The sequence below is a fragment of the Mauremys mutica genome, chromosome 23 (genome assembly GCF_020497125.1).
Source record: "Mauremys mutica isolate MM-2020 ecotype Southern chromosome 23, ASM2049712v1, whole genome shotgun sequence".
Taxonomy (NCBI): domain Eukaryota; kingdom Metazoa; phylum Chordata; order Testudines; family Geoemydidae; genus Mauremys; species Mauremys mutica.
The window spans coordinates 7,037,793-7,058,404 of record NC_059094.1 but is presented as its reverse complement, the minus strand read 5'-3'; the positions used below and the strand labels follow the sequence as shown (position 1 = coordinate 7,058,404).

Genomic DNA, 20,612 nt, shown 5'->3' with positions numbered 1-20,612 from the left:
AAGGGCTGCTATAAAGAGGACGGGGATCAATTGTCCAAGTCCACTGAAGGTAGCGCATGAAGTACTGGGCTTTAATCTGCAGCCAGGGAGACTGAGGTCAGGTCGTAGGGAAAGCGTTTAGCTGTAAGGAGAGGGAAGCTCGGGAACAGGCTGCCAAGGGAGGTCGTGGAATCCCCATCACGGGAGGTTTTTAAGACCAGGGTGGATAAACCCGTGTCAGGGAGGGTCTGGGTTTACTTGGCCCTGCCTCAGCGCAGGGGGCTGGACTAGGTGAGCTCTCGAGGTCCCTTCCAGCCCCCCCTTTCTGTGAGTCTGTGATTTCCTTGCACACCACCACATGGGATGTACAGGTCTTTGTGGATCCTCTCATGGCTGGGCCATATAAGTGGTTTATGAGCCTGTTGCTGCTTCCGGGTAACAGCGCTATCCTGTAGCTCCAGCAAGAAGAGTTTCTGCCTTTAGATCTAAGGCCACAAGTCCAGTCCCTGCTATTGACCCAGGCAGGACAGGACTGAAAGCCTGCACTAGCCCAGGAGCTAAGAGCACCCAGGCCAGATGTCTCTTAGTGGTAGTTCAGAGACCAACCCAGAGGCAAAAGGTGTTTGTGTGCTGATCACTGCCTCCTAGAACTGCAGCTCGGTGCTTTGAGCTCATGCTTTGAAGGTGCCACTTGAAACACCCCCCCGCCTGCTCTCCTGCTTTGATGCTTTGTCACTCCGGGCGCAGCGAGGACAGGCGAGGACATCGGCTGGCGTGCGGTGAAAGAAGAACCCTCCAGCACTCTGCCCTGAGCAATCTGTCTCAGCAAAGGCCCTTCCCAGAGACCAAAAGCAGAATTAAACTGTTCCCCTCACCAGGCGCTCAGATTTATGGAGATTCTGGTTACACTGCACTGTCTGCTAACCAGATTATAAATGGGAACTAACCATTTTATTATAGTGTAACTTTCCTCTCCATTACAGTCCTCACCACCCACCCGCACATCGTTAATGCAAATCCGGAGCCACTCAGACTAAACTGAGAAGACCCAGCGCGCTTTAGTTTATTCTCGGCTGTATACGTATGTCGCACATTTACAGCATGTATCATTTTATGCACAGCTCTAGATCTGTTCCCAGTGCTCTCTAGTGCTGCTGTACCTGGGAGGGGGCATAGTTCAGTGGTTACAGTAGGGGATGGGGAGTCAAGACTCCTGGGTTTCAGACCTGGCTCCATCCTTGACTCATTGGGCAAGTCACAGCCCTTCTCTTGCCTCAGTTTCCCCCTCTGTGAACTAAGGGTCATGATAGTTCTTCAGCTCGCAGGATGGCCTGTGGCGCTGTGGCCCAGAGCCTGCAATAGCTCTGTGAGTGCAGTGTCCATCTACGCCCGTGGGAATCCTGCCTGGGAACTGAGGGCAGGATCTACTGTAGGGGCTGTAGTGGGAAGAGAGCCTGAGACATAAGCCCTTGGCCTGAGGCCTGAGCTAAAGGAGTCAAAACCTTGCTGCTATAAAGCAAAGTTAAGTTGTGAGCAAGAGGCAGGCCCTGCTCATAGAATTTGGCAAGCACAGGGCTGATACCGTAAAAACACATATTCCTAAGAGGCGCTAGGCACAAAGCACTCGCACAAGCACATTCCAGAAGGGTGGTACCGGAACACCCCGATAAACACATTCCCCAGGGATAACAGGAACATGCTGACCCAGCTTACGGAGAAGGTCAGGATGACAGCGTGATGAATAGAGAGGTTTTGATCAAACCTACAGGTACAAGGCAATGGGTGGTGCCCTAATAGGTCAGAAGGTGGCACTCTGATATGTCAAGGGTGATACGTCACTTGTTTGTATGGTGTATAAAAATGTATCTCAGAGGGAGTGTCTTTGTCCAGACGAGGGGACAGTGGACAGTCCCGCCACCGACTGAGCTGCGTCCATTGTCACGGGCATCCACGTGCTACTGGAACTGTAGACATTGATCCGGGGAGCTAGGACCGTGCTTTGCTGACAATAAACCTGGCCAGGCGCCTTCGCATCTTAACGGATCTTGTGGTCATTCGCTCGAGATCTGCTGTGCCAGCTGTCTGCGCAGAGCTGGGACAACCTGCAAGGGGAACACACATGCAGCCGAACAGCTGATGACAGGGGCTTGTGACCCAGGGTGGGCACCTGGTAAAGGAGGACCGTGGCCGATGATATCAGCTCATTGCGGGGTACACTGGACAGAACGCAAATGTCCAGTGTTAGGAATGAGCTGGTTTTGGGGAGGGATCTCCTGCTTCATTCGCTGGCTCTTAAGGGTCAGGAAGAAACTCTCCCGGGGCAAATCACCCCACAGCTGCTCACTGTTGGGAGGGATGCAGGTCTGATCCAGCATGGCCCTTCCTACATTCCTGGGCATGGCTTGGCGCTGATGGACATGGCACATTTCAGGAGCCTCACAGATCCACAGTGCCCTTTGGAGACAGCAGTGCACAATCACACACAGACGGTAGAGGCAGGTGTATGTGACGGTCCTGGGGCTGGAAGTACATAGGAACAGAGTCTGGAAAACACCAGCCGTTGAAGGGTTAAACCTACTCCAGCCAGTGCTTCTGGGGTTGATTTTTATTTTGTAAAGTTTCTGGCCCAGCTTCTGCCCTGAGAGGCAGTGGCGGAAATCCGGAGGAACTCTGTGCCTTGCAGTGGAGCTGCTCTGCTTTCCCAGCGGTGTCGCCGAGAACAGAAATTGGCTCTTGTTTCTAATCAGAACTGATGGAAGGGCCCCTGCAGGGCCCTCGCTGCGTCACCGAGTGTTTCAGGCCATAGTTGGGAGATGGGTTAATGCTAATTCATATCATGTGGTGGACGCCTTGTAAACTCCATGGATTTTCTCGGCATGGCATTGTTCGCAGGCTGCTCTGATCAATCGTGTTTGCTAACGAAGTGCTCAGCTGGTGCTTAAAAGCATGGGCTTGTGGTTAAGGCACAGGACTCGGCCTCCGGACACCAGTTTCTATTGCCAGCTGTGTGCCACCGACTTCATATGCGATCTCAGGCATGTCTGTGATCGCTTCCCCACCTGTAAAATAATAACCCCTCGTGTGTCTATAGTGCTTTGCCCCAGGAGAGCTCAAAGCTCTTTACAAAGGCTGTCAGAATCACTATCCCTGTTTTGCAGATGGGGAAACTGAGGCAGAGGCAGTCTGATTCAGCTCTGTGTGTGCTTCTCAAGGAGCTTCTCCCCACACCATCCTCAGTGCTAACGGGGGTCGTGTCTGGCTGGGCTCCCCCAGGCTGCAGTGGTGGGTGAGTGGCTCCCCGGGGGGGGCTTTCCCGGGAGAGATGGCAAGAAACATCTCGCAGCCCGACCAGCCAGAGCAGGTCTATCTGGATGAAATGAGCTCGAACCAACATTGCTGTCGGGATGATGGAAGTTCGACATGCCTTGCTGTAAATAATACAAGGAGTAATTATGTCTCAGGAAATTAATGTTCTGGGTGATCAGAGCACGAGGTGGCTGTGGACATGTGAGGCCCAGCTGCGCCGCAGCACAGACCCTTGCCGGCCAGCCAGTCCCAGACCATGGCCGGGGCATGCTCAGGCGGTGGTTTGATGATGCACCTGGATGAATGTCACGGTATGTCCTGGCTGCTCTGGGATTCTGCCCAGGCCAGGCTGTGATGGCTTTAAAAAGACAACGTGTCTAACTGGGACAGGCGAGCGTCCCAGTGACGGGGCACGTGTGTCTAGTCTATTCAGGTTCTCCTACTGCCCTCTTCGCCGTCGTATCTGAGGGGCTTAGGCCATTCGTAGGCAGTAGGTTGTACTTAGGCTGTAGGGCAGCAATGGAATGAGTTTGGGGTTCTCAGTCTGGCCTCGGGTCAATGGTTATCACCACCATAAAGCAATCACTGCCTTCATGCGGATGGGTAGCCTGTACTCAAGAGAGGCCCAGCCAGGGCTGGAATAGCTGGGCGATGCTGCAGGTCGGTGCATTGGCAGAGCTGTGGGGGGAGCCCAGGGCTGGAGCGGCAGAGGAGGCTGTTTGGGAACTGGGGGTCTAAACGTCTCCCTGCCCTGCTCCTGCTCTTCTCTCCCTTCCGGATTCACTAACAATATCCCAGAATGCACCGGGCCATGACCTCCCTGACTGCAAAGTCTCTTGACAGCCTGTGCAAGCGTCCGGCCCTGGGACGGTGCCAGCAAACCAGCCAGGGGCAGGGAGAAAAACGATGAAAAGGTGACTGGATCCTGAGTCCGATGCTGGCTGGCCGGACAGCCCAGGGAACGGGGAGTCAGCCCCCAAATCTGGGTTTCCCTCAGCTCTCATCACAGCTCCCCTTTAAGAGTCCTAGGCTTGGTCTCCACCTAAAACGTAGGTCGGCCTAGGTACATCGCTCAGGGCTGTGACAAATGTCCCGCCCCGTGTGACGTAGGTAGGTCGACCTAACCCCCACTAGAGATGCCGCAAGGTCGAGGGAGGAATTCTTCTGTTTGCCTTCTGGAGGGGGTGGGTTTACTGCAGCGATGGAAACCCACCTTTCGTCGCTGTGCTACGCATCTACAAGGCAGCGACGTAGTTGCAGCGCTGTGGTTTGTCGTGTGGACACAGGCTCCTTTGCAACGGTGGGTGTTTAAATTCCATACACATCGACTGCCTCCGTAGTGCACTCAGCCATCCCGTCCACGAGTGCGGAGTCCAGGCCAGGGGAGACACGTGGCAGCAAAGGCTGGGAGCCAGAGAGAACCACAGCAGCCTCAAGAAACAATCCTCTTTAGAATCACTAACGCCCAGTCCGGTCTGTGCTAAAACACTAGGGACACTTCAGCCCTCACACACGTGTGCTCTCACAGGCATTCGCACACACGTCTGGGGCTTTGTGCTTCCAGGGGCAGGCCAGGCAGCCGTGTTTAGAAACTGGGTCCTGAGCACTGTAGAAAGAATCAGACAATGGCACCAGGACTCCACTGGCTCTCTGGCATTGGACTGAAGTGAGGTATAACGCAGCGAGTCAGCAGGCAGGCAGAGACGCAGCGGGGGGCTGGGAGGGACGCTTGTTCCAGATGAGGTATGTCCAGCTGTCAAATCCCGCAGCCCTACAATAATTAGTTATTAATACAGGGCTTGTGGCAAAGCTGCATCTGTTCTGACCGGGTGCGTGCACGGTCTGCCCCCAAGTTATGAAACTAATAAAAAATACTTAGTTTGAAAAAGCAACTTGCCAGATGTCAGAAGCATCAACAGGGGGTGAGTCACGGGCCTAAGCCTGGGTGTAGGCTACCTGCTCCCCTAGAATCACAGGGTGAGCTCCCACCAAGGCCAATTCAGCCTCGCTGTCGAGAGAGGAGCTGAATTCTCGAGACACCTGGGTGTTTATCGGCCCGAGGAACCTCAGGACAGGTGCTGGGTGGCTCTGCGTTACAGAGCTCTGTGGCAGTTCTCGGGGAAGTGGAGGAGGTTGACAATCCCTGGCCAAAATTCGCACGGGTGTGTTCGGCGTTGGCTGCCACTCTCCCACCAGCCGCCCGTTCCAACCCTACGAAGTCCTGGCTGGTGTTTAAGGGAGCCCTACATGGTGACGACAGTGGGTTGTGTTCAGGAAGAGATACCGCACTCAGAAAAACCATAGGACACAGAACAGATGAATTCACAATGTTGCCTGTTTTTAAACGCCCATCGGTCCCAGCTTCCCAGTGAGCTACGAACCCGGCTTCTCAGCACCAATCCTGCGGGTTTGTAGCTCACTCACATTCGTTTGCTCGAAACGGGCCTGGTTCTGAAAAAAGGAGTAAGCTGGTAATGGCATGTCGGTCTCCAAGGGCAGGTACTACAGAGCGGCAGGCCTAGTGAGCCAGCCCTCCAGGGACTCGGTTATTACGGCCTGGCATTTTACTTGCAAGCTTTTGGTTTTGTTCAACACGGACCCATTAATGTGTGAGCAATAAATCTGCTCCCAGGGCAAATCGCAAGAGGCTGTGTTTGTCCGAGGTGCATTTTGAAAAAACCTTTCATGAGACTGGGGTTTGTTTGTTTGTTTTGGGGGGGTGCTGAGGCAGAACCCCAGCAAGCCCGCCTGGGTGAGAGGGGCTAGAAATCTGAGCGATTATTAGTGCAGATGAAGCATGTGTCAATACCAGGGCCGGTCACTGCTGATTGAGATAAACAACAGTTTTGGACAGGCGAGAAAGGCAGGCTGGTCTTGTAAGCCAGTGGAGTGGGTCAGTTCCCTGCTCTGCCACAGGGTTCCTGCGTGACTGGGTGCAAGTCAGTGAATCTCTTCAGGCCTGATTCACCCTCTTTGTGCATCGAGGCTGGTGCCATGGGCTGAAGGACAGGCCTGAGATCCCATCCTGGCTCAGACATAGCCCCCGCAGCACCGCAGCCCTGGGTGCAGGGGGAGCTTGGGCAGAACAGAAGCAGGGAGCAGGTGGCCTGGAAGAGGGAGGTAGCAGGAGCAGCCCTGCAAAGGGCTACAGGGACCTCAGTGCTGCCAGAGCCAGGGCTAGGGCCCTCGGCCGCCCCTGAACAGGGCAGGCACAAATGCCAGTCCAGGGATGAATCCTGCCCCCGGTGCCTCCATTCTCCATCCATACAATGGACACAATAAGAACATAAGAATGGCCATTCTGGGTCAGACCAGTGGCATCCTGTTTTCCAGCAGTGGCCAATGCCAGATGCTTCAGAGGGAATGAAAACAACAGAGCGATTGTTGGGAGATCCATTATGATCCAGCCCCAGCTTCCGGCAGTCAGAGGCTCAGGGACACCTGGACTGTGTTTCCCTATCTCCCAGGGCACCAGGAGGCTAAAGCCATTAGTGCTCAGCTATGTCACTGATGGGGACCTCAAGAGACAGGAAAAGCCGAGGAATCCTGGAACCACCAGATGAGCAGCGAGTCCTTAGCCTAAACCCCCGCAGGTGTTCGCTCTCCCCAGGCCGTGCCATTGTGACTTGGTGCACAAAGCCACCAGTGTGACTGGAACACGCCTCATGCTTGACGCTCTCCCCAAGCGACTCAGTGCAGCCGGCGCAGCGGATCTAATCCTCCATCTCACTCCCATCAGCTTTCCCACACTCTGGGCAGCTCCTGCATCAGCAGCAGTGGCCAGCGCCACTCACAACAACGCGCAAGTTGATTTCATTGTGGCTTCAAAAGACGGATTAGAACTGAGGAGCCAAAGCTTTGCATTTACAGGGGGAGATGTGTCTGAAATTAACCAAGGGCCCTGCGGCCTGGGGCTGCTGGAAATGTGAGGAAATCAAGTGTGTGGAGCTCATTTTTCTGTAGGCCTTGCTGTGGTGGACACCACACAACCACGTAACTGGTAGGACATGGTGCTCATGCGACCTCTAACCTTAAAGAAAAGGAGGAAGGGATTTAAGCGAGTGCGCAGAGAGCTGAAGCAGGATCACACACAGCCACTGCTTCTCTAGTACAAGGAGCAGGGTAACACGCAGGGACCCCCATCCCCAGTCATGGGAGAGGGCTCTGGGCGTCTGCGCTGGATGGGCTGTACAACCAAGGTCCGGGTTACTACAGATCCCATGGCACTTTGCTCAAGCACAAGGATGTTCTGTTTAAACCCTGGTGTCCTGGTTCAAACCCCATCAGGACATGAAGTCCTGCCCAATGCTAACCTTTAGCAATGTACAAACATTCATGAATTCTCACTCGCCCTGCTGTGAGGAAGGTATTAGCTACCCGCCCTCTTCGGACAAAAGAGGAAACTGAGGGACAGAGATGTGACATGACATGCATGAGGTCACACCAGTCAGTGCCAGAGCTAGGATCAGTGCTCAGGCAGCCTAGCTTAGCTAGTAAAGCAGAGGGCTAGGTATCAGGAGAACTGGTTTCTAGTCCCAGCTCTGACTTGTTTTATAACCTTAGATAAGTCACTTAATCTCTGTGTGCCTCAGTTTCCCCATCCAAAATATGGTGATAATATTTAGCTACCCCACAGGGCTTGTGTGTGAGACTTAATTCATTAATCTTTCTCAAGTGTTTTGGGCTTCAAAGATGGAAGATGCTAAAGAAAGGCAAAGAGTTATTATTGGCAGTGTGACGTTGCACTCCATATGATTTTATCAAAATATGCTAATAAGTGTGAATACTGAGTGTGGCCATCCTATTTGTATAAATGCACCACTCTTGTATCTAAAACTAGAAATAGGAAATATAACTCTGAGGTCCTATTGTAATTATGCAAAGTGTGGGCCATTAATGGAGGTTTGGAATCTTGATGGCTTCCATCAACTAGGATAATTGACTGTAAATGGCCCTGTTTACTTGCAAACCTTCCTGTGAGTCAGGCTGGGAGGAATGAAGGCTTGGGGGTCTCACAGGACATGTGACCATGTCACGTGGTACTGGAATCCATCTTAAACCTGGGGCTTTTCCATTTAGAAGGAGGGGTGGGGACCCAGAGAGGGACAAAGGATTCCCGCCTTGTGCCAAAGCTACATAAGGGGGTGGAACAGAACAAAGGGGGTGGGAGTCATGAGAAATCCCCGAGCTACCACCTGAGCTGGAACAAGGGCTGCACCAGGGGAAAGGATTGGGCCCAGACTAGAAAGAGGCTAGTCTGTCAAAGACACTTATTGGAACATCTCTGAGGGTGAGATTTACCTGCATTTAGTTTCCTACTGTATTAGGCTTAGACTGTATTAGGCTTAGACTTTGTTCTGTCTGTTATTACTTGGAACCACTAAAATCCTACTTTTTGTATTTAATAAAATCACTTTTTACTTATTAATTAATCCAGAGTCTGTATTAATACCTGGGGGGAGGGGCAAACAGTTGTGCAGATCTCCCTATCAGTGTTATAGAGGGTGAACAATTTATGAATTTGAGCTTTATACAGGGTAAGCTTTATACAGGGCAAAACAGATTTATTTGGGGTTTGGACCCCATTGGGAGCTGGGTATCCGAGTGCCAGAGACAGGAGCACTTCGTAAGCTGTTTTCAGTTAAGCCTGCAGCTTGTGAGGGACGTGGTCCAGACTTGGATCTGTGTCTGTAGCAGGCAAGCGTGTCTGGCACAACCAGGCAGGGTTCTGGAGTCCCAAGCTGGCAGGGAAAACAGGCTCAGAGGTAGTCCCAGCACATCAGGTAGCATGCGAAGAAGTGAGCTGTAGCTCACGAAAGCTCATGCTACAATAAATTTGTTAGTCTTTAAGGTGCCACAAGTACTCCTGTTCTTAAGGGGGTTTCTGTGACCCAACGCATCACAGGCAGGTCTTGCCTACTCCTGGGCTCAACCCACCAGACCTCATGGCCTACCTAGAATCCTGCCCCCTTCTCCCCCCACTTCAACTGCAAATAGTCTTCTTCTTCTTCTTCTTCTTCGCTTTCTGCCCTACACTGTTGGGTTGCTGTGTGCTGTACATAGCTGCTATCTTCCACCCCAGAAGTAGCTGCATTTCATTGGCAGGCAAAATGCTTTCCACGTGTATTACCTAGTTTGTGCTATGCAGTACAAAAATAAATGCATTTCCTGCCCCAAAGAACTTACAAGCAAAAGGACAGACATACAGAAGCCAGGACAGACTGGCAAATGCTTCCCCATGGTTACCGGAAACTCACTTTGTGCTGGCATGACGGATGCATACAGCACACTGGAGAGTTCATGCACTTTGGGATCCTTCGGGATGAAAGGCGCAGTGTAAATACATTTTTCAATCCTACCACCTCAAGCCATTAAAGTGACAGGCTGTGTGAGCTGCTACAGTTCCATGTCACATAACAATCTACCCAGCCCCCCTGACATGGGTGAAACGGTGGGTTCTGCAAATCCTCTTGAGCTGCCTCATTTCCAGGTTCAGAACAGATCAAAGTCTTTGAGGGTCTGAGTCTGGTTTCAGTGACACCGGCGTAAATCAGGAGCAGCTCCACTGAGGTCAGTGAAGTGGTGCGGTGTAAGCCTGGTGTAAGGGGGAAAGAATCAGGCCCAAGGCCAGAAGGGCTAAGAGGAAGCACGAGGCTAAGCTTGGCAGCACTCAGAGTCGGCCCAGAGCACCCAGAGGTCGGACAGCTAGGCTTGGGGCTAAGGCTTGAGCCTGTCCATACAGGAGAAGTGGGCTCAGTCCCCAGCTCTTCCTTCCCTTCCCTGGGTGATTTCAGTATCCCTAGGTGTACGGAGGGGAGAATGATGCTTCTTGGCCTCGCAGGGCTCGGTTCAGGCTAAATACCTGGCAGGCACTCAGCTATCACTCTGCTGGCGCCCACAGAGGGATCCCAATGGATCACACATGGTGCTTTTCATTCCTGGCTCTTCAGGTGCTTTCCAAAGGTGGGGAATGTGTCACGACCCCGTTTGCAGAGGGAGAACAAAAGAGTCACGCAGCTAGTGGGAGAGCCAGGAACAAACCCCAGCTCTATTAGTAGTAGTTAAGCCATGAGTGCACCAAACAGCCCCAACCGGGAACCAGAGCCCCCACTGTGGTAAGCAGTGTACGGGCAGTGGGTGCTGCAGGTCCCGCTGTGCTACAGAGGTTCTGAACGGTATTAGCCACCACTTACAGAAGACTGGATCTTTAGCTCAAGTTGTCGCCGCTCAGGTTATAACCGTTGGGGTCCAAGGTACAGGTCCAAGATGATGGCCATCAAACAGACACACACTAAGACAGTCCCTATCTGCTAGCCCTCCCCTGTACCACGCTGCTCCTGATACTCTCCTGGTCCTTGTGCCTGGGGTACGTGTCATCGTCACAGGATCTGGAACAGCCGGATAGCAAGATCACCCATTTTCCTCTCTGCAGACGCCTCCTGCCTCCCCTGTGCACACTTCAGAGACCTGTTCGGCAGCTCAGCCCTCTAGCACTAGCCTCTCTGCAACACAGCTTATTCCCTATTAACCTTTCTAGCCTTTCCACTGTATTGTACCCAGTGCCAGAGAATCTCACACCGTTAGGTCTTCTCTGAAGTGCCTCCTACCTTCGCTTTGGGGTTCCACATTGACTCCGAGGGGACAGCCCCAAGAGCTCCATTGGCAACCCTGCTTCATGCGGTATCTGCAGTGTTCCTTGGTGTCTCCTACCTAGCTCAGTCCTGCTGAGCTTGTGAAATCTGACCAGCTCCCAGTGCGTGGCGGCACGGCTTCCACATTGTACAGAAGCAAAGCCATAGCAAAACATAATTAAGGCCTTTCTATCTAGCTGAGGTTTTTCTGTAGCACCTATCACCACAGCATCTAAGTGCTATCAGCTTTGGAGTACCCTGTATCTCTTGTGGCTTCAATAACTGTGATGAAACACCGCTGCAGGAATTGCTGCTAGTGTTCTCAAACCTTGCGGCTTACAGCACTGATACGGCCGGCTTTGGGCAATTACCGCAGGATGCTGCTGATCTGGTATCTCAGGGAACGTTATAGCAGGCCACTTTTTGGGTGGGGTCATCACTGAGTCCCAGCCTGAAGCAATCGATCCAGCATTGACCAAGCGTAGCATAAATGAATCAGCCAAAACAACTGTCCGAAAGGGGATGCTGGATTCTGACCTTTAGCCACTCAGATAAACTGTCAAGATCCCCCCTGCTCACTGTTTGATGGCAATAAAGCCTAATGGAAGGAGAAAGCTCCCTCGGGCTTTTAATGTGAGACAAACACAAACATCTTTAAAACCCCCATCCAGCCTTTCGGTTCATCTGTGCAAGGACGCATTAGGATCATTCCATGGCAAGGGAGCTGTTCGGACATGCGTGTGCCCCCTGCTCCTTGCGCTGCTGTTCTTCCCGGGGGCTGGCACAAGAGAGGAAGGTCATTAGACAGCTGCAGGGGAATCCAGCCAAATTCAAGTCACCACATGCTGCCATAAAGCACCGTTCTGTTGACTGTAACACAGGGGATCCGGGCCTGTCCCAGCCACTCACACTGTGCTCCCAAACACAGGTGCCAAATCACACTGAATTCAGTGCTCTGGGTGGTCACACAAGGGTTTGCCCAGTAACACCCCAACACACTATGTTAACAATACAAGCGGGGGCATTGCTCACATATTGGCTACTGACCAGCCCAAGAGCTCACTGAAGGCTAAAGGAAGCAGGATTCCAGGGTGCTCTGTGCATTTCGGGGGGGCATTCAGTGCCTAGCACAATGGCATCCTGATCCCCAGTTACACCTACTACAACACTCTACTGCTGCCAATCCTGAGCCAGGCAGCTGTTCTGGTTGCTTGCAAAGAAATTCAGTCTCATTCCAAACGCCAGGAAACACCGCACACGACTGCGAAGTCGGCTGAGGCCCGTTTGACTAACTGCCCCGAAGCCGCCACAGGATCTGTTCTCAGCACCACTGCCGCAATAGTTCATAGGCCCCCTTTGCCATCAGATCTGGGCTCCCTCTGTGGAACACCGCACTGAGCTGGGTCCGACCGTAACCCCCGTGAGTCGTTCTCTGTTCACTCAATGACAATAGCCACGCTGGTGGGGTTCCTTCTGAGCCTCCTCCCCCGGCCCCGGGCTTCCTCCCTCCCTCCCAAGCTTTTAGCCGCTGTTAACGAGGCTGGCAGGTGTGGCCAGTTTCCAGGCCAGTCCTAACTAGTGGCCCAGCCCCAACCCATTTGCCCTGATTGGGGCTGGAGTGGCAGGAGCTGATTAGGGCTCCCTGCCACAGCCCCCTCTAGTGGCTGCAGCAAGTAGGGATTTATGAGACCGATGATCAGTAGTTTGCCGGCTTCCAAGTTATCATCATGATTTCACATTTCTCCTGCAGCCGTGCCTACAGGTCACCCTGGCTGGGTCCCGTTGCGCTAGGCGCTGTACAGCCATGAAGTAAATAAGAGCTTCTAGTCTAAAATAACGTTAGTATTAGGAAGCAAAGCAGAAAACCACAGAAGCCTGCTAGAAGCCTTCATTTGGGATTTATGCTGGAAAACGGTTCTCCAGCAATCTCTGCCATCTCACTCCTGGGAGCCGAGGACCCAATCGGTCCCTGGCATAGCGACACTGATTTCACACCCCGTCACCCATTCCTCCCCCTTTGCAATAGCCACCCCCCTATTCATCTGCGGTGGTGAGGAGATCTATGGGGCATTTCTCTTTCCAGCTAAGAGATGGGGTCAGAGGAAAGAGGGAAGTGAATTCTGCATGTGAGAATGTGTGTCTTTGACAGAGCGCTGAGGAAGAGCACAGCAGCACTCTGGATGCATTTGTCTCATGGCCGTCTCCTCTCTGCGTCTATAATTGCACTGCATGCCCTTGAATTTACATACAAGACTTAAAACACAATTAATTTTTGGCAGCCAGCAAAGCCCAAATGAGGCTAATCCCTTCAGATTTTGCATCGTTATCTCATTTTAGCATTATCTAGTTAAGCTTAAATGGGCAGAGGGGGAAGTCAGTTGCACTTATCTGAAGAGATGTTGGTCCCACTGGAAAATATTCAGTGTTTAGAAGGCCTAGTGGCTGCAGAATGGAAGGGTGGAAAGCCACAGAGAGGAAAGAGGGGGCACAGCGGGGTTTTCTGCACCATCCTTTCACCTCTGGGGTTCTCAGTGCAGAGTCGAATCGGATCGCAAGTGAAAATGAAAGTGATGAGTCTGATCTTGTTTCTATTGATCAAACTCTGGTACCATTGTCAGTGTTTGATCAATAGAAACAACCCAGGATTAGAGCAGCTGGAGAGGTGGCAGGTTAAAATTGCCTGTGTTGTAAGTGCCGTGCTGGGGGGGGGCGCTCAGGACAGGGGGCTGGGTCAGGCTTGAGCTGTGCTGGGACAGCTGCAGGGGCGCTCAAGACCGGAAGAGCAGGGGGGGCTACGGGTCAGCATAGCACTCAGCCTTCGCTCACTCACAGGAGTGAGGGTCTCCGTATCTCTCTTCCAGGGCCGGCTCCAGGCACCAGCGCAGCAAGCCGGTGCTTGGGGCGGCCAACGGAAAGGGGTGGCACGTCCGGCTCTTCGGCAGCGGGTCCCTCACCTGCCGCCGACTGGCTGCCGAAGAATGAAGCGGCGCGGTAGAGCTGCCGCTGAAATGCCGCTGATCGCGGCTTTTTTTTTCTTTTTCTGCCGCTTGGGGCGGCAAAAACGCTGGAGCCGGCCCAGATCTATTCTCACAGCACAACTCTCTGCTTCTGAGTCAGATGCCCCCCACATCCCCCTTAGCTCAATGCAGGCTGGAAGATCCCCATCCATTTCAGGCTCCCCTCCCCTGCACGTCAGCTCCTGTTGAACCCCTCATGGGCTGGGCCCCAAGGACATCGCTGAAGCCCTGACACCCAATTCACCATCTCACAGGGGAAACAGAGGACCTCATCTCCCCCACCCCCCATCTCCCCTTGGCTGCACGTGACTCCCACACGTTCTCCCCCAGCCGGTCAGTTCTGCGGGGGCATCTGGCTGTGTGGTTTCAGGCCTATGTCCCTTCTTGTGCCTTGGCTTCTGGAGCCACTGGGTTCACCTCCTTCCCAAGGGGCCCGGGGCAGCTCGCCCAGCTGTCGATGAGCCCCGCAGGGGGGGCATGAGACACACTGGCACTTAGTTGGGCATGCTGAAGGGAGCTGTGCTGGCGGGGGGCGGAATGACCTCCCCACAGCTGTGCCCCCATTCGCCTTAGTGACCAGGCCCTGGTTTCCGGAGTGGCCAGGGCAGGGCACGCTGCTCCCCACAACGCCCCACCCAGAGGTGAAAGAGGGCAGCTGGGTCACCAGGCCCGTGCTGGTGGTTTGTGTCTGGCTAGGAGCCAGGCTCCGAGCCATCACCCGCCCGCCAACAAGCAGCTGTACTGTGGCGAGGACTCAGTCTGCTCCCGGCATGGTGATGACGGGAGGCGAAAGGCTGCCTGGACCCTTGACAGTCCCCAGAGCCATCCTGCCCCTCGCGGAACAGCGGCCCCGGCTCACTGCTCCCGCTCGCATCGCCGCGGGCAGGCGAGACTCACGTGTACAAAGGCTGTAGCTGTAAGTGTGACGTCTTCTGTGGGGCCTGGTACCCGTAGGAATCGAATCCTCCGATGAAGTCAACTGGGGAGAGGAAAGAACAGGAAAGTGGGTGTCAGCAGGGGCTCCGGCTCCTACTGCAGGGAGATGCGGCTGGAGCAGGAAAGGGCAGTGGATTTTAGGCTCCTTCTTTCTTCTCTTCCCTCCCACCCCCACTCTAGGTTAACGGCCCAATCCCCCAGCAACAGGACTTCCTGGCGGGTCTGATGTGACCACCTCAGAATGGGGAGAGCCAGCAGGATCCTTCCGTGCTCGTGTGAGCGGCTGACGGGAAGGTGTGTGTCGGAGACAGCGTGTGTCGGACTGCGTGAATGCAGAGAGTGCATCGGCATGCGAGTGTGTCCCCCGGTGCCTGGAGGAGGCCCTGGGCGGTGGAAATCCGCAGTGACCCCACAGAAGTCAGTGCAGCATCCCAGCAGCAGAGCCAGGGTAAGCGAGAGGGGACTCCAGCCCAGCATTCGCGCGCCTAGAGCACATGGCCTGCGAGCTCAGTGCATGTGTTCCAGCCGCCTTCCCATTGCCCGGACGGAAGATAAATGCAGGACGAGCCGGACTGACTTAAAAAGACCCCCCCAGCTCCTTTCTACTCAACACAATAGACCTCCCATTTCACGCTGGACAAAGTGGGTAAAATGACGCTATCATTGCCTCCAAAGTGGGCATTTAAGGAGAATTATGGGTGACTTAACTCTCATTTAAAGTGTGTAATTTAGGGGAATTACAGACACCAATAGATGAGTTTTCATTGCTGCGATGGTTGTGATTTCCATCCGACAGATTAATCCCCCCTCAGGCAGCATTAATACAAGGAGCCTGGTTATTGTTTTAGAGTCCATTACCTGGTCTATGAGCCCCGGGGGGCACCCACCGGAATAAACAATACGTGGGCCTACTCTGGAGCCAGAGGGAAATGCAAACACGCCTGCCTCCAGTGCAAACAGGGGGGCTTTCGGCGCACACAGTGTCCAGAGGCAATGGGAAGTGGGCTGCACTGGACCTGGATAAGTGGGCAGACCACTGGCCTCGTCTCCCCAGAGCAGATCTTGACCTATACGGCTCCCCTGCAATGTGGGCATCTATTGCTAGGTGGGCAAAATGTTACAGTCAAGATCTTTTCTGCCCAGTGTTTCCAAGCACTGTGTTGCTAACAGGCTAGCGGTGTTTGCATGCCTGCTGCCAGACACCCCCCTCCAGCTCTCTCTCTCTCACACACATACACAGGCATGCTTGGCAGGTGCAAATCCTGCTGGGAAAAGGCCAAGTGAGTTCTGCTGACTTACCAAGGCAGGTGGCTCCTTACCCCACCTGGATACAGGGGAGGAACTTTGTGGGGCAAGAGGATCTAGGGTGTAGGCTGAGCAGTCACGAGGGAGGAGCCCCTAGGAACTGCAGACACTGGAAGGAGGTTTGCGCTGAACTTTATAACCTGATTGTTGACTGTGTTAATAAAGCCAAATCCTAGGTGGGGGGTGAGTGTAGATGCAGTCTGTAGAGTACGCTGGGAAAGCGTTACACTAACAAAAATCTCATTACTCAGCCAAGCCCTTTCTCCTGCTACTCATGGTTTGTGCTTATCTAGCCCTGGCCAGGATCTGAACGCGCCCTACAGATGGTCACTAGGTGCAGGCCTATGTCACACAGGGCACAGCGAGGGGAAGGATTTTCTCCCAGCTCATAAAGCAAGTTACGAGGACAGCCAGGAATCCCGGCTCCTATCCCTCTCCTGTAGCCACTCTGCCTTACTGAAGCCAGAGAAGATGACAGGCTCGTTATTATATTATTACTGTTTATTATTTATATTGCAGGAGCACCGAGGAGAGCCCCAGTGGATCAGGCTCCCATTGTGCTAGGCACTGTGCAAACACAGAACAAACACAGTCCCTGCCCCAAAGCACTTACAATTGAAGGCGGGAGACGTGACTTTCCCTGTGATCTGTGTACATTTCGGTGGCTCGGTAAATGTTCTCTAGCAATAACAGCGCCCCCAGTGGTGCCTGCCGGCACTAGCACTTCCAAGCGGGAGAGGATTCACCCCTGAAGAGTGACACTTTCATGAGGGACTGTGACAATTTGACAAATCCAATGCAGGGCAAATGCTTGTCTCTCCCACCCCACAATACTGCCTGTCCTGGGGCAATACTGCCAGCATTATCCCCCTGGGTTTTTTTAAATCACAGGTTATGGTGACTTTTTCGGCTTTTTGCCCTGGGCCAGCAGGTTTTCTGTCCACCTGCCCCGGGCTTCCGAGGCAAGAGGGGAAAAGCTCCATTTTCTTCAAAGTTTGCGAAAGCAGATGCAGCGGCTTGTCCCAGGATTGGCTCATCCCCATTCTCTGTCACGTACCCTCACTTCCTAGCCATCTCTCCATCCCTTTTCTAGACTCGCCGTACATCCCCCTCATCCTCCAGCAACTGTGCCGACTGCCCATCCGCTCCTCCCCTGTGTCACCGTCACTGCTTTCCTCTCCCTCCCTCCATCCGCGGACACGTTAAGCGGCGCTGCTCTCCACCCCCCTCACTGCCTCCCCATCCCTCTCTGACTCCAGTCCAAAACTGCCTGCCAGGAGCTCTGACCTCACCCCCAGCTGCTCACTCCAGCCCCAATGATTCTTCACCGCTGGGGCAAGGGGCAGGAAGGGTCCCTCTGTCCCTTGAATTTCCTGCATCTCTCTGGAGCTCCCTTCCCACTGCTGTTTCTGAACCGCCGAGTCACTTCATCCCTCTAAATCTCCCTTGACAAATTCCCTTTCCTCTCTCGCCTGCGATTGTCTCTCTAGGCCGAGCGCCAGGCGATAACGCCTACTGGTGGTGCTACAGCAACGTAAGCCACACTGTGTTATTCCTATAATCGCCCTCGGCTTTGCCACTTAATTCATCCCGCTGAAACGCCGGGGAGGAATTATACTTCCAAGTCCTCTATGCACTTGACACTTAAACCCTCCCACGGACATCCTTGGGAGGAATTAAGTGATGAGATGCCCGTGAATCCCCTGCAAAGTGGGCAGCCACTCCGCTCCCCGAGGTGAACGTAAGGCAGCTTTTGGACAGAAACTGTATTTAACCAAATCAGGTTCTCTCCCTGTGAAGTGGAGCCTCCGAGACACTCCGAGAGGGCCGGTGCTGCCGATCTCCCGGAAATCAATATATAAATCATTTAAGAAGCATTGAATGCCATGGATTATCCGACTAGTGTTCTGGAAATCAGAGTGAAGTCAAGGGGGCCCCCCTCCGGGCCTATTTGTCTTTCTAACTTAATATTCAACAAGCTCTCAGTTTTGACGGCATCCATCCATTTCCAAATCTAATAAGATATTCCATTAAAAAAATGCATTTGAATCTCAGCTACAGTGGCATTAATATTAAAAGTGTATTGAATGCCTGAGTTTGTTTGAATGCCGTGCGCTGTGTGGAATGCAAACACAGTTCAAAGACAGCAGAGGCAGATAAGCCCCTTGCCAGATCTCAATATACATAAGCAACTTATTACAACAGGCGGCGTCCAATTTCACATGGAGATTTTTATTTTCCACTACATCGGTTTGAAATGCTGGTGGAAGGGAGACACAGAGCGCAAGCCGGAATGTCGATTTCTCTCCTCCCCTAACAAAGGGGAGGAATAACGTAGCTGAAGTCGACGTACTTAGACATATTCACCGCAGTGTCTTCACTGCGGTAAGTCGACTGCTGCCGCTCCCCCGTGACTCTGGTGGAGTACAGGAGTCGATGGGAGAGGGCTCGGGGGTCGATTTATCGTGTCTAAAGACGCGATAAATCGACCCCTGCTGGATCGATCGCTGCCCACCGATCCGGCGGGTAGTATAGACACACCCTAAGGCAGAGATGGCCAAAGCCAGGGTCAAATTGCTCTGGGATGTGGCCCATGGTTGTCCAATACAATGACTCCAGGTCTGAACGGCTGCCAATGCAATGCATTCTGGGACCTGTAGTCTCCTCCGGGCATGGCTTTGTAATTAAAGAGGAGAACCTGCTTCATTTTTGTAAGCAACACCCAGCAAGGTGCCAATGTGCCTCTGTTTGCCCAGGTTTGGATACTTCTCTATTACGCAACTGCTAGAGGCCAGCTGAGCCAGTTCCTCCTGCACTGCTGGGTTCGAGCTGACTCTGCAGACCGTATCTCGAAGCTATGGCGTGAAATGCTCCAGCGACAGCACTGAAGCGCTTCAGTGCAGACACTTTATGCCAGTGGGTGGGGTTGCCAATTTTCTAATCGCACAAAACCGAACACCCCTGCCCTGTCCCTTCCCTGAGGCCCCGCCTCTGCTCACTCCACCCCCCAGTCACTTCTCCTCCCCCACCCTCACTCTCTTGCTCATTTTCACCAGGCTGGGGCAGTCAGTTGGGATGCGGGAGGGGGTGAGAGCTCCGGCTGGGGGTGCGGGCGCTGGGGTGGGGCCAGGGATGAAGAATTTGGGAGGTTGGAGGGGGCTCAGGGCTGGGTCAGGGAGTTGGGATGTGGGAAGGGGGTATGGGATCTGGGCTGGGGGTGCAGGCTCTGGAGTGGGGCAAGAAATGAGGGGTTCAGGGTGTGGGAGGGGGGTATGGGCTCTGTCTGGGGGTGTGGGCTTTGGGGTGGGGTCAGGGATGAGGTGTTTGGGGTGTAGGAGGGGGCTCTGTGCTGGGGCCGAGGGATTTGGCATGCAGGAGGGGTCTCAGGCCTGGGGTAGGGGGTGGGGATATGGGAAGGGGGTCCAGAATCTGGGTTGGGGGTGTGGGCTCTGGGGTGGGGCCAGGGATGAAGAATTTGGGGGGCAGGAGGGGGCTCAGGCCTGGGGTAGGGGGTGGGGGTGTAGGCTCTGGGTGGCATTCACCTCCGGTGGCTCCCAGAAGCAGTCAGCATGTCCCTCTGGCTCCTAGGCACAGGGGCAGCCAGGGAGCTCCACTCAGTGCCCCCGCCTACAAGTGCTGCCTCCGCAGTTCCCAATGGCCACAGTTCCCAGCCAATGGGAGCTGTGGAGCCAGCACTCAGGGCGGGGTCAGTGCACAGAGCCCCCGTGGCCACCCCTGCGCCTAGGAGCCGGAGGGACATGCCAGCCACTTCCCAGGAGCCGTGCCAGCCCCACGCCAACTGGACTTTTAATGGCCCGGTCAGCAGTGCTGACTGGAGCCACCAGAATCTATTTTCAACCAGGTGTTCTGGTCGAAAACCAGACACCTGGCAATGCTACCAACAGGTGGGGTTCTCCCATCAGTGTACATAATCCACCTCCCTCAGAGGTGGTAGCTAGGTCGATGGAATTCTTCCGTCAATCTAGCGCTCTCTACACAGGGACTTAGGCTGGCTTAATTCCATCGCTCAGAGGTGTGGATTTTTCATACCCCTGAGCAACATAGTTAAGCCAACCTAATTTTCTAGTGTACACCAGGCCTTAGACACCACAGTTAGAACTGCTAATCCAGGTACTGTAACTAGCACGTGGAGACAGCCAGAATCAAAGGTTTCATTTGGCTCCTCAAGCAAGAGCTGGAATCCTTCCCAGAATCTCTTTGGAGAGATACCTGGCCAAAGTGGGCTGGCGGCGGAACCACAGGGAGAGCCCAAAGTTAGCAGAACTTTTTCCAGTGTCTGAAGTTTCAGACCAGCTTTGAGTCTGGGGGCAGTTTTTGCTTTGCCTGAAGGGGCTCTCATCCCTCCTTCACAATCACAGCGATAAGAGAGATGGCCAAAGGGAGATCAGAGGGGAGGGCCAGTCATACATGAAGCTTG

General features: G+C 53.7%; 1 protein-coding gene across 1 annotated transcript in view; it reads right to left on the bottom strand.

Annotated features, from left to right (window-relative positions):
• Positions 1-20,612, bottom strand: part of NKAIN1 (sodium/potassium transporting ATPase interacting 1) — a 206,391-nt gene that overhangs the window by 11,137 nt on the left and 174,642 nt on the right. The window contains exon 6 of the mRNA XM_044998176.1: positions 14,831-14,912. Coding sequence (XP_044854111.1) covers positions 14,831-14,912 — 82 coding nt within the window. The remainder of the gene's footprint in view (positions 1-14,830; positions 14,913-20,612) is intronic.